The sequence below is a fragment of the Maniola hyperantus genome, chromosome Z, assembly GCF_902806685.2.
Source record: "Maniola hyperantus chromosome Z, iAphHyp1.2, whole genome shotgun sequence".
NCBI lineage: Eukaryota > Metazoa > Arthropoda > Insecta > Lepidoptera > Nymphalidae > Maniola > Maniola hyperantus.
The window spans coordinates 15717055-15729391 of NC_048564.1; the positions used below are offsets into that span (position 1 = coordinate 15717055).

General features: G+C 37.4%; 1 protein-coding gene across 3 annotated transcripts in view; it reads right to left on the reverse strand.

Moving 5' to 3' along the window:
- The window catches only part of syd (JNK-interacting protein syd), a 44585-nt gene extending 34606 nt beyond the window's left edge, over window positions 1-9979 (reverse strand). For all 3 annotated transcript variants that reach the window (XM_034983385.2, XM_069508629.1, XM_069508628.1), the window contains exons 1-5: window positions 9378-9979; window positions 6344-6499; window positions 5430-5577; window positions 4625-4741; window positions 4099-4169 (exon numbers count right to left, since the gene is read on the reverse strand). In XM_034983385.2, coding sequence (XP_034839276.1) covers window positions 4099-4169; window positions 4625-4741; window positions 5430-5577; window positions 6344-6499; window positions 9378-9707 — 822 coding nt within the window. In that variant the 5' untranslated portion in view covers window positions 9708-9979. The remainder of the gene's footprint in view (window positions 1-4098; window positions 4170-4624; window positions 4742-5429; window positions 5578-6343; window positions 6500-9377) is intronic.
- Between the last annotated feature and the right edge of the window lie 2358 nt (window positions 9980-12337).

Below are 12337 nucleotides of genomic sequence, written 5' to 3' on the forward strand. Positions count from 1 at the left end.
GCAACGCATAGGCGAATGGTACACACTCGATCTAGATTGGCGGTATTTGTATCGAACCATAGTCTGTATCATTTACTACCAGGTGAGTTTGCAGTGAAGGGCTAACTTGTATCTGCGGTCCCTTATTATAAATGCGAAATTTGTTTGTTGGCTTGTTGGTCCATTGGTTTGTTGGATTGTTGGTTCGTTAGTTTGTCCTTCAATCACGTCACACCGGTACAACGGATTGACGTGATATTTTGCACGGGTATAGATAAATACCTGGAAAGTGACATAGGTTAAAGAAAATCAAAGAGTTCTCACGGGATTTAAAAAAACCTAATTCTCCTTCCTTTATCTGTTTATTAAGGCAATGGTTCGATCCAAATATTACCAATCAAGATCGAGTGTGTAGCATTCACCATACACTCTCCAAAAGTTAAATGTAATAATGCCGTATAAGCCGGCCTTACACGGGCAGCTTGAAGCAGTCCGGATTGACTGCTTCAAGCTGCGACTGTATAGTGATCTACAGTCTTCTATTTGCAGATATACATGGAACCGCTCGAGCAGTCGCGAATGCTGCTGTAAGCAGCAGTTATCAATGGCAGATTTTTTATTTATTTATTCAGATACAAGTTACCTTGACTGCAATCTCACCTGGTAGTAAATGATGATGCAGATGGAAGCGGGCTAGCCAGGAAGCTTTGCGTTCTTCAGGAAGTTTCAAGCTATGACCAATGACTGCTCGAGCGGTCCGTATAGGTATTTTTAAAAAAGAACTAGCGAAATCGATCTAGCTGTTCTCGAGATTTGCGATCAGCAACACATTCAGCGATTTATTTTTATATATATTAGATAGATAAGCATGGCTAATATTCTTTAAAAAAAATAGTGCAAAGCTAGTACGCTATATACTTATTTCAATATAGTATTCTACTTTGGTAGTTGTATGTTGTGAATATGCGTTGCGTTCGTACACACCTTTACCCATACCTTTAGTTGTTATTAAAAATGTATACAGATACACTATTTTACTATTATTATCAGCTAGCTTATGCCCTGGGGCACATTGTATAAATTATAGGGACTTCTCATAAAATTACAGACCGTTCACTATAATAGGCTACTTGACTCTTTTTTTAAGTTGGTCTTAAATGGTTAATATTTGTCCTATTATATCAAAAAAATTAACACTATATTTTTTTGCGCCCTAATAACCGTAAAACTTTAATTTAAAAATATATTTTTCTTAGACAGGTGAAAACACTGGTCGGCCATGTTTGGCCGATAGATTATCTGTGCTCTGACATCATGCATTTGTAAACAACAGCATAACCTCCCAAAGTTTAATAAACATGACTTCTATACTAGTTTACATGAAAAATATAGTAATTATCGTTATTGTATCATCCGAGAAAGTAAAAAACGCATCGATAAAGACCACAGGAAAGTTGTGGATTAGAGTGCCCAGTGAAATAAATATACGTAACACGCAAAGACTTGCTTAAAGGGATCCTATATGACTAACGACTTCAACCCACATTTATTTTTGCAAAGATCACTTTGTTGTAAGTCTTACTTAATAACTTATTCAATTTATAAAGAGAAAACGATATTTTTTTACGTTTACTATGAGTTTTTAGAAATATATAAAAACTAGCTTATGCACGTGACTTCGCCCGCGTGGACTTCATAAATTTCAAACCTCCATTTAACCCACTCAGGGGTGGAATTTCAAAAAATCCTTTCCTAGTGGATACCTTCTCTTTACCTACAAAGAACACACCCACCAAATTTCATGTATCTAGGACCAGCTGTTTAGGCTGTGCGTTGATATATAAGTTAGTCAGGACTCTAAATTTTATATATATGGATACTACGTTAGTCCCCGCGTGACATAGGGATGACATTTCTTTGTTTACATATTTAATGACGTCACATCATGGCTGACAGCGTTTTCTGCGTTTCAAATAAAAATAAAAACTGTATTTTTTTAAATTGGATTTATATATCCATCCTGCGTTTTTAATAATTGTTATTGATATATTTCGTTGTCTTAAGCAAAATACTATAATAAATAATCATTTATTGGACGAAATTAGATATGAGTCAAGTAGCCTATTTGTCCCCTGACGTCATGTTGGCACCATCACAACTCACACAATAATAAACTCTAAGTTCTAAGGAATAAAGTAAACAAAACAATGGTGCCAACATGAGGACAGGGGACAAGTTATAGTAAACGGTCTGTACTCAGAATAAGGACTGTTAGAAGTAGCCCTATTGTGTCACTTACTGTTAGAGCGAGATAGCTAAATGCATTTAAGCTCTTGTTAGAACGTGACCTAATGATTATGTTTTGTCCTTATCACCGTGGCCACTTTTTTTTGTTTGTCAAAATGTATTTGTACGTGAGTATTTGACATTTAAGTGTAGAAGGAATGACATTTCACAAGTAAGAAAATCTGCTTGAGCGAGAGGGACTGAGGGGGCCACGCTAGTTGCAAATCTGGACATATCTGTGGGTCTGTATGTATCCGTCTGTCTGTGTCCGTATCTACGCGTTCGCGCATCGTTCAACAGATTGATTTGGAAGTTTGTAGACCTGCTAGGTGATTCGCTAACTCAGTTTCTAACACTGATTGATAGCCACCGAGGTTGGTTGGTTCTACATTGCTGCTTCACTGGGTGGTAATAAAATATTTTTTCGTAGAAAACCTTCAACGGATTAAAAAATGAGCTTGTGGTTGTGGTGGCTATCATTCAGTGTTAGACACTGAGTTAGCGAATCACCCCACCGCCCGGTGGGACTTGTGGGAGGATTTCTGCCAAATACAAAATACGCACGAATCGCATTGCAATGCATGACGGACATTACAAATCTAGTGATTTATAAATACAGTAAAAGATTCTTGTAGAATTATAAGTAAGCATTTTATTTAAACTATAAACATATTCCACACGCAACACGTTATAATATAAATGTTATATCCAATTCAAATATCTTTTTTCACACGAAGCGCTGAAAAAATATACCTAATGATTATATTGAAATCGATGGCTAAACAACGATATTATTAACTAGCGGATACCCTGCCTGAGCTACTACGCTAAAAAAGAATGTGCCTAATGCACAATGCAAATTTAGTGGTCTAAAACCATCTTCGCATTATTGCCTTGCTAATGAAATTCGAATCATTTGGCGAATCCCACGTAGTAAAGCCGCATGTATCATTATGACAATCTTATTAGTTTGGAAGTTTGGGTGTTTGATGGAATTGACGAACTTACAGACAAACAAAAGTAGACTGCTTGTTAACACGATTCTAATGACTACGATACCTGTTTAAGATATTAAAGCTACTAATGGGTACTTTATAACATAATCACTGTAATTATTCTATTACATGATGATTGCACTTATGATAAGTTATCATGAATATCGATTCTTGCATTAAACTTGAACATATTTTTATTTTTATATTTCATGCCAGATTTTTTTTACCTATGTCTGGTATGACCTAGAATAGAATAAAATAGAATGTTTTTATTCAAGTAGACTTTTTACAAGCGCTTTCGAATAGTCGGGTAGTTTTAATTTACCACTGGTTCGGAATGCCGTTTCTACCGAGAAGAACCAGCAAGAAACTCGGTTTTATCAGTATGAAAAGGTAACACCCGAGAAGTCGTACCCACGGACAGAGTTCTCGAGTTCTGCGTTCCGCTTTCAAAATTGTCTAAACAAAGACAATATGTGACAAACCATCTTGGTGGATTTAGGTTTTTTTAAAATCCCGGGAACTCCGATTTTGCGGGATAAAAGCCGTTGTCCGTCTCTGGGACGCGAGCCGTATCCGTACTAAGCGTCCAAATCGGTCGGCCGTGACAAGATGACATACACTTTCGCATTTAGTTATCTGTCCGAGTTATCTGTCTGTTTCGCTCGCACTTCCAGATCATAGGTAAGTGCAAGCGAAACAGACAGATAACTGCGTCGATTGTAGCTAGGATTGCGCTATTCAAAACCACCTTCCCTTAACTTTGTTTTACTTCAATAAAAAGAATGACTAATTTAGGGATTCAGGATTTAAAATAAATAGTAAATATTAGTCTTACTTGACTTTGCTGTGTGATTGCATCGGTTTGGTGAGCTCTCTCCACCGTCCGAGCTGCAGCTAGCTCCGACCCTACAAATAATAAGTTTTTGTTAAAGTTACAAGAGCCAAGCGGTGATAGCCTAGTTTATGTACGAACATCGATCTTTAGGAGACAGCAGATTTGTAGAGCACTGTCTCGGTCGTTGAAACCGACAAAGTGTCATATGTGTATGAGTGACAGAGACAACGCTCTACAACGATGAAATGTCATTGTAAAGGCCGATGTTCATCACTTTCGGCCGCGTACTGTACGGAGTTATGTGCGTTTAAAGCAATTAAATGTCACTTGCTTTGACGATGAAGGAAACATCGTGAGGAAATCTGCATGCCCGAGAGTTCTCCATAATGTTCTCACAGGTGTGTGACGTCTGCCAATCCGCACATGGCCAGAGCGGTAGACTATGCCCAAACTCTTCTCATTCTGAGAGGAGACCTGTGCTCTGTAGTGAGCCGGCGATGGGTTGATCATGATGAAAGTGACTTACCGATGGGTGGCGAGGGCGGAGATGACGATAGACTCTCGGGGCTGCCCGTGATACTTTCAGTTTGCTCCACCGCATGCACTGAGCCTTCCAGGGATGCGAATCCAAACGAGATGGGCCCTGGACAGAGATACGATGGATGTTATTCTGGGCAAATTTTAAAGCTTATTTCACACTACGGCGGAGGCGGATTATCCCTAAGACAAACTAGGCACGTGCCTAGGGGGGCAGGTAATCATGTAGAGTTCCATTACCTGGCCGACCCAATTATCCCCCTACTAAGTAATATTATCTTGGAGTAACCTGCCTCTTCTTTAGTATAGCAAAGTATCATGACATGATGTTCTTCACTCGTTCACATAAATAAATATAGTGAGACGATTCCACGTTCTTTCGAAGTTAGTAGGTAAATTTTTTAATATGGCTGTTAGAGGGGCGCCTATGAGGTGTTGGCTAGGGCGCTTTTGACATTTAATCCGCTTCTGCACTAGGGGATATAAATTTCATTACAGTATGGTCAAAATAGACATTCAAGGTTACAATAATTCGCATAGGGCTTGGATAGGGTTCCAAGGTGCTAGATTGGCGACTTCGCAGTGGAAAGGGCAGCGTTGGAAGAAGATCCACTTCAAGTTCACACACTGCAAGAAGGTGAACAGACGACAGAGGCAGCGCAAGACCTGGCGTGTGGAAGTCACCACCTATGTCCAGCAATGGATGTCTATCGGTTGATGATTATCATAATGATTAATGGAAAGGGGTCACGACCCTCAACAATGAGGACGGGGAGATTTGAAAAACAACTTACCACTAGACCGACCGACAGGGTTCAAGCCCAACCTGCCCCTAACTTCACTGCGATCGCTTGCAGTGCTGAGCAGCAGCTTGGTGCGTTCCATGTAGTCCATGTGTGTTTTGAACAGCTCAGTATATCTCTCGTGAAGTTTCGCATATTCCTAACGACAAATATTTTTTTTAATCCATACTAATATTATTATAAATGCGAAAGTGTGTCTGTCTGTCTGTCTGTCTGCTAGCATTTCACGGCTCAACCGTTCTACCGATTTTGACGAAATTTGGCACAGAGATAGCTTGCATCCGGGGAAGAACATAGGCAACTTTTTATCCCGGAAAATTGAAGAGTTCCCACAGGATTTTTAAAAACCCAAATCCACACGGACGAAGTCTCGGGCATCATCTAGTTAATAAATAATTTAATAAATTCAGCCAGAATAGGGTGTTTTACCCTTTTTTATAAAAGTGACTTAATTTAAGCCTAGTGATAATTAACTACCAAAAAATTCATAAAAATTTTATTCGATCGATAAAAGTCGATTTTGCCAGTAGGGTGGTAACTAGCCACGGCCGAAGCCTCCCACCAGACCTGACCAGAAATTTAGAAATTACAAAAATTCCAAACCCCTGCTGGGAATCGAGTCCGGGACTTACTAATACGACCACAGTGCTTACCACTGCGCCAGGGAGCACGGTTTACGTTACGCACACAAATGGGTTAACGCTTATCAGTACACTCAATACTAATATAGTAAACAAGTCAATTTAAAAGAACTGAGTCGTCGAGTTATCTGTGTTTCGCTCGCATTTACAGGTCGTAGGTGAGTGCGAGCGAAACAGACAGAAAACTCGACGACTCAGTTTAAAATGCGTCGACGGTACCAAAGCTGGGCCGTCTTCATGAATTAGAACAAGTGTAGTAATTACCTTTTTAAGTTCATTTTCTCTTTCCTCAAGTCGGCTGGCGTGGTCTAAGGAGTTCTTGTGCTTGAGCTCCAACATTCGAACGATGCTGTCGAGAGCTTCCAGTCGCCCCGTCAGGTCTTTCCTTTCCCCCTCGTAGTGGTCTTCAGACTCCAACAGCTGTAGGACATTTAGTATTTTAAAAATGAAAATTATTATATTACTAGCTGACCCGGCGAACTTCGTATCGCCTAACAGTCGATTCTTTATTTTTTTAATACTTATTCTGCTATTCGGGACACGGGATCAGCCTTCCCGGAACCCCTTCACTAACACTTAAAATTTATTATTATTAAAGTTCAAATTGACTTTTAAGTATTATTACGAATCTTTTGTATGGGAATATAGAAAAGTGTTGTTTTTAGACTTTTTCAGGCAATTTTTTTTATTTTCTCTCCGTAAGAACCATCCTCGTACTTCAAGGAATATTATAAAAAAAGAGTTATCGAAATCGGTTCAGCTGTTCTCGAGGTTTGCGCTTAGCAACACATTCAGCGATTCGTTTTTATATATTATAGAGAAGAAACATTTATGTGAAAGCATGTGGCAATAAAATGTCAGTGATTAATTCTTTGGCCTTGTATTTGGAAACTCAGAGGTTCAATCCCGGGCACGCACCTTTTACTTTTCTATGAGTTATGTGCATTTAAAGCAATTAAATTTCACTTGCTTCAATAATGACAGGATTCTTCAGGTTCCTCTTGACCCTTAGATTAAGTACTAAACATACTTTGATTAGCTGACACGATATTAGTTCATGACCACAATTTAATTTTTTTTGTGTAATGTAATTGTTCACGGTTTTCAGATTTTTTCCCTTATGTCTGCTATAAGACCTACCTGCCAAATTTCATGATTCTAAATCAACGCGAACTACCCTGTAGGTTTCTTGACAAACAGACAGACAACAAAGTGATCCCACAAGGGTTCCATTTTTCCTTTTGAGGTACCGAACCCTAAAAACAATGATATTCTATTAATATATTGTTGTGATGATTTGAATTAGATCAACTATGCAATAAAAAAATATAAACAGGTTCTGCCCCCAAACAAAAGATGTTTTACTATAAACAAAAATTCTGGTGAACTTGTTTACCTTGAGATTTAGATAACACAGCCGATGACACATTGTCTAAAACTGTCCATTACTTCGCAACACACTAACTGTACTCTCTGGTCGCGGAGAGAAGTTAATATAGAGCTATCTCTAGTATCTCTAGTATCTCTATTATGTATACTAGCTGACCCGGCGAACTTCGTACCGCCTAACAGTCGATTCTTCAATTTTTTTTAAAATACTTTAAATTTTTCTCTCCGTAAGAACCATCCTCGTACTTCAAGGAATATTATAAAAAAAAGAATTAGCGAAATCGGTTCAGCTGTTCTCGAGATTTGCGATGACCAACACATATAGTGATTCATTTTTATATTATAGAAAAGAAAAGATAAAGAAGTTTTAACTATTTGAACGAGCTAATCTTCTGAACGGCTGAACCTATTTCGACGGGACTTTCACAGATAAGTAGAGGATTAACCAAGGAGTAACATAGGGTACTTTTTTAACTGACTTTCAAAAAAGGAGTTGTGTTTCTACATATGTACACAGAAATCTCTAAGATTTCTGAACCAATTTGCATATTTTTTTTAATTGATAAGGAAACTTTGCTGCATTGTCCCATAAAAAAATTGGATTCCAACTCCTCAATCTGATGCTGCAGGGAACCTGACCACCAAAACTGATGGGACTTAGAAACTGTTGATTATAAATTTATATTGGAGGAACCTACCAAGTAAAGACTTTATCGTTAAACTTGAGGACCCAACTCCTCAACCCTGACGCTGTAAGGAATTGCATTCCAAATCGTGGTGATTTAGAAACTGGACTACTAAGTTGGGTAGAAAAAGGAACGACTAAACTGACGCAATGCCGCTTGCTTCCAAATCCTGCTAACTTTTCTATTTGCATTGGGATTTGAGATCGGTATGTACCTAACTTGCCAGTAGGACAGGAGGTGGAGTTGGTAAAGGGTTAACCAAAAATGAAAGTGAAAATTAATAGTTCTTCAGTTATAAACATATGTACTAGTATTGTAAAAGGAGCAAAGTGTGTGCTGCGAGATGCACAGATTCATCTCCTCTCAGAGTGAGAGGGGATAGACAATAGTCCACCATGCTGGCTAAGTGCGGAATGGCAGACAAATTTGACTCAGTCATTCTGAGAAGACCCATACACAGTAGGTGAGCCCAAGATGGGTTGATGATGGTGGATAGTTTCATCGTGATTTAAAAACCGGCCAAGTGCGAGTCACACTCGCGCACCGATGGTTCCGTACTACAGTTGTATTTATTCGTATTTTTTTTACGATAACTCAAAAACTATGATACATAAAAATAAATAAAAATGTGTTTTAGAATGCACAGGTGAAGCCCTTTCATATGATACCCCACTTGATATAGTTATCTTATGTCGAAAATTGAAAATACTAATTATTAGTTCATGACCACTATTTAATTTTTTTTGTGTAATGTAACCACAAATTCACGGTTTTCAGATTTTTCCCCAAATACCACCTACCTACTAAATTTCATGATTTTAGGGCAACGGGAAATACCCTGTAGGTTTCTTGACAGACAGACAGACAGACAACAAAGTGATCCTATAAGGGTTCCGTTTTTTTTCTTTTGAGGTACGGAACCCTAAAAACACATTTCTGAAGTGGCCCCTATGAGGAACAAGGTCCTTGTATTTTGCCCACTGTCCTTTATAAAATCAAACTTTGCCAAAGCACTTTGCATAGACAGGGACAGATTCAGATTTAGGATTTAGACTTAACAATACACTTGAACACTAACAGCAAACATTCACGAAACAAAACAGAACAAATACTAAACAACTGAAGTTAAAGTTAAGTAGGATAACAAGTAACCTTGTTCAACAAAGGAAATGCTACCAAGGTCTGTATATGCATGCAAAAAGTAATTATATTTAGCAACTCACCTTTTGCTCTGAGTGCTTCCTCGCGGATTTTTCTCGTTCGTACTGCGTGACTAGTTGTTCGTTGTCTTCCCGTAGCAGTTCCAACTCCACTTCGTGCTCCTGATTCGTTTGGTAGGCGGAATCCAGGCACTCCAACACGTTGACCAGCAGAGGCATCAAAGTCTTGACCACATCCTCGTCGTATCGCGCGATCATCTTCTCGAACTCCTGGTATATACTCCCAGCCAGCGACTGCACCTTTTCGGACATGACTACATGGCTGTCTTCGTGGGTGCCATATATCGTTTCCGCCGTCGCGTAGCCACTGCTCGAATTGTCGTCGAAATTCATCTTGGAAACGTGTCAACGAAATCGCGTTAGTAATTTTTGGATTAAGCTAATGAATTTTACGCAGAAACATGATTAGTAGTTTTGTGTACAATATTGCACGATGACGCGATCGATTGTTGTTTTTATATACTTCAATAAATCTTTGTAACGTGCATTACGATTGAGTATCGCGGATTTAAAAGTAAGTAGAGAAAGATAGGCGAAAGAATAAAATCTACGATCACACCATTTGTTTTTCTTGGACTTGATTGGAATTCGGATCAATTTGGATCACATCATTGACTAAAAAAAATTTGGATTGACCAAAGAATATATAGTTACTACGATTTAAGAGACCGGACTTTCATCAAAACTAAAATGTCTTAATGGATTGCATGCTTCAATACCAACATTATAATATTAACACTGACAGAGAGACAGGACTGCCAACATAACCAAACAAGTAGCTCTAACCAGGGGCATGGGTTCTTCCTAACTTTTTTTCTTTGAAATTCAAAAGGTTTAAAATAAAAGAACAGAAAAACAAAAATTGTTTTTATTTATAATTATAAGACTTAATTCAGTAACTATAAAAGCCAATAGGTACTTATCGCCTAAAGTATAAATTTTACAATTTGTTTTCAAATAACTAAACACTATTTTTAGAATAATATTTGTGGTTACTATATCAATTCATTTGAAATTAATTAATTTAACTCCCATAATTAGTTAACTTAATTTGACTTCATTTGAAATTAATTAATTTAAGAGCAATCCAAATAACTACCACACCCTAGTATGGCTGAGCGTTCAGCCGAATTCATGTTGTCACACCGGAGTCCAGAAAAAAAATGTCTGCAGCCTTCATAGTCCGTACCAGGAAGTATACATTCTTCAATGAGGAAGTTTCAGGGCGAACGTTCCATAAAAATTTCATAGATGGCGCTGTGTACTTCACCCACTAAAAACGAAAAATAATATCTATATCTATATGATTTAGCCAGAATGTCAGCATTTTCGTTGCAAACTATTCCAGCATGCTCTGGTACCTAGCGTAGAACCACCCGGTATTGGGCCAGAGTGTCTCTGCAGTTTTCAACCAGTCTTGAGTTAACAACCTCAGAGGACAGAGCTGAAAGAGCTGCCTGGCTGTCCGTATGTTTTATTGACGTTGTTGTTTTGCAGGATCTTTTACGTACAAATTATTATAGCGTATACCTTCGCTCGGTAATTATTTTTCGTTTTCAGTGGGTGCAGTAAACAGCGCCATCTATGAAAATTTTACGGAACGTTCGCCCTGAAACTTCCTCATTTCTAGCACAACACATATACAAGGTTACAGGAAAATAGAACACGATCCCGTCAAGGGGTTATAGAACAGGACATTAGCTATCAAACGACCTCTAAAGTGCTTATGCAAAAGTGTATCGTTTTCAAGTTATTCATTTTTTTATTTTTTGTAGTTAAAGGGGTGTTTGCTACTTTAAAAATTAGTAAAAAAAGAAACAATGTATTTCATCAGGTTTTTTGTTATTTCTTGCTAGTACATATCCTTATTAGTAATAAACAGTTATAAAACAAGAAAAATCATCAAGCATTTTAAAACTAAAGCCCAAAAACTGTACAAGTTTTCGATTTTTTAATTTAAATCTTTGAATAACTTACAAATTTTCTGTAAAAATTACACAATAATAGAAATTTAAACAGTAGATTCGCGACTGCGCGCTAAAACTACGGGTTTTAAGGGTTTTACCATCTAAAAATTCAATTTAGAACTGTCAAGCTGTGTCTGTCCTTTTCATATTACATTAGTAAGAAGAGCATGCGAATACTCTAAAATTAGGTTGTGCTCAGAACTTACTCAGAATCAGTGCCATTGACATAAAAATTACAGAAAAAATTATAAAATCAAGAAAAAATTAGACACCAAAGAGACAAGGTAGAAAATTCTAACGAATCCTATCTATTTTCTGAACCCAACAAAATCCATATCGGTGATGGTTACCAAAGTTGTGACCCCCAATTTAATAATACTCATTTCATTTCAACTTTTAATCAATTTTTAATTACAAATAAACTATTAATAAACTTAAATCTAAAAAAACAACATTAAATTAAAACTAAAATAAATTAAGGCTACTTGACTCATATCTAATTTCGTCCAATAAATGATTATTTATTATAGTATTTTGCTTAAAACAACGAAATATATCAATAACAATTATTAAAAACGCAGGATGGATATATAAATCCAATTTAAAAAAATACAATTTTTATTTTTATTTGAAACGCAGAAAACGCTGTCAGCCATGATGTGACGTCATTAAATATGTAAACAAAGAAATGTCATTCCTATGTCACGCGGGGACTAACGTAGTATCCATATATATAAAATTTAGAGTCCTGACTAACTTATATATCAACGCACAGCCTAAACATCTAAACAGCTGGTCCTAGATACATGAAATTTGGTGAGTGTGTTCTTTGTAGGTAAAGGGAAGGTATCCACTAGGAAAGGATTTTTTGAAATTCCACCCCTGAGTGGGTTAAATGGAGGTTTGAAATTTATGAAGTCCACGCGGGCGAAGTCACGAGCATAAGCTAGTTTTTATATATTTCTAAAAACTCATAGTAAACGTAAAAAAATATCG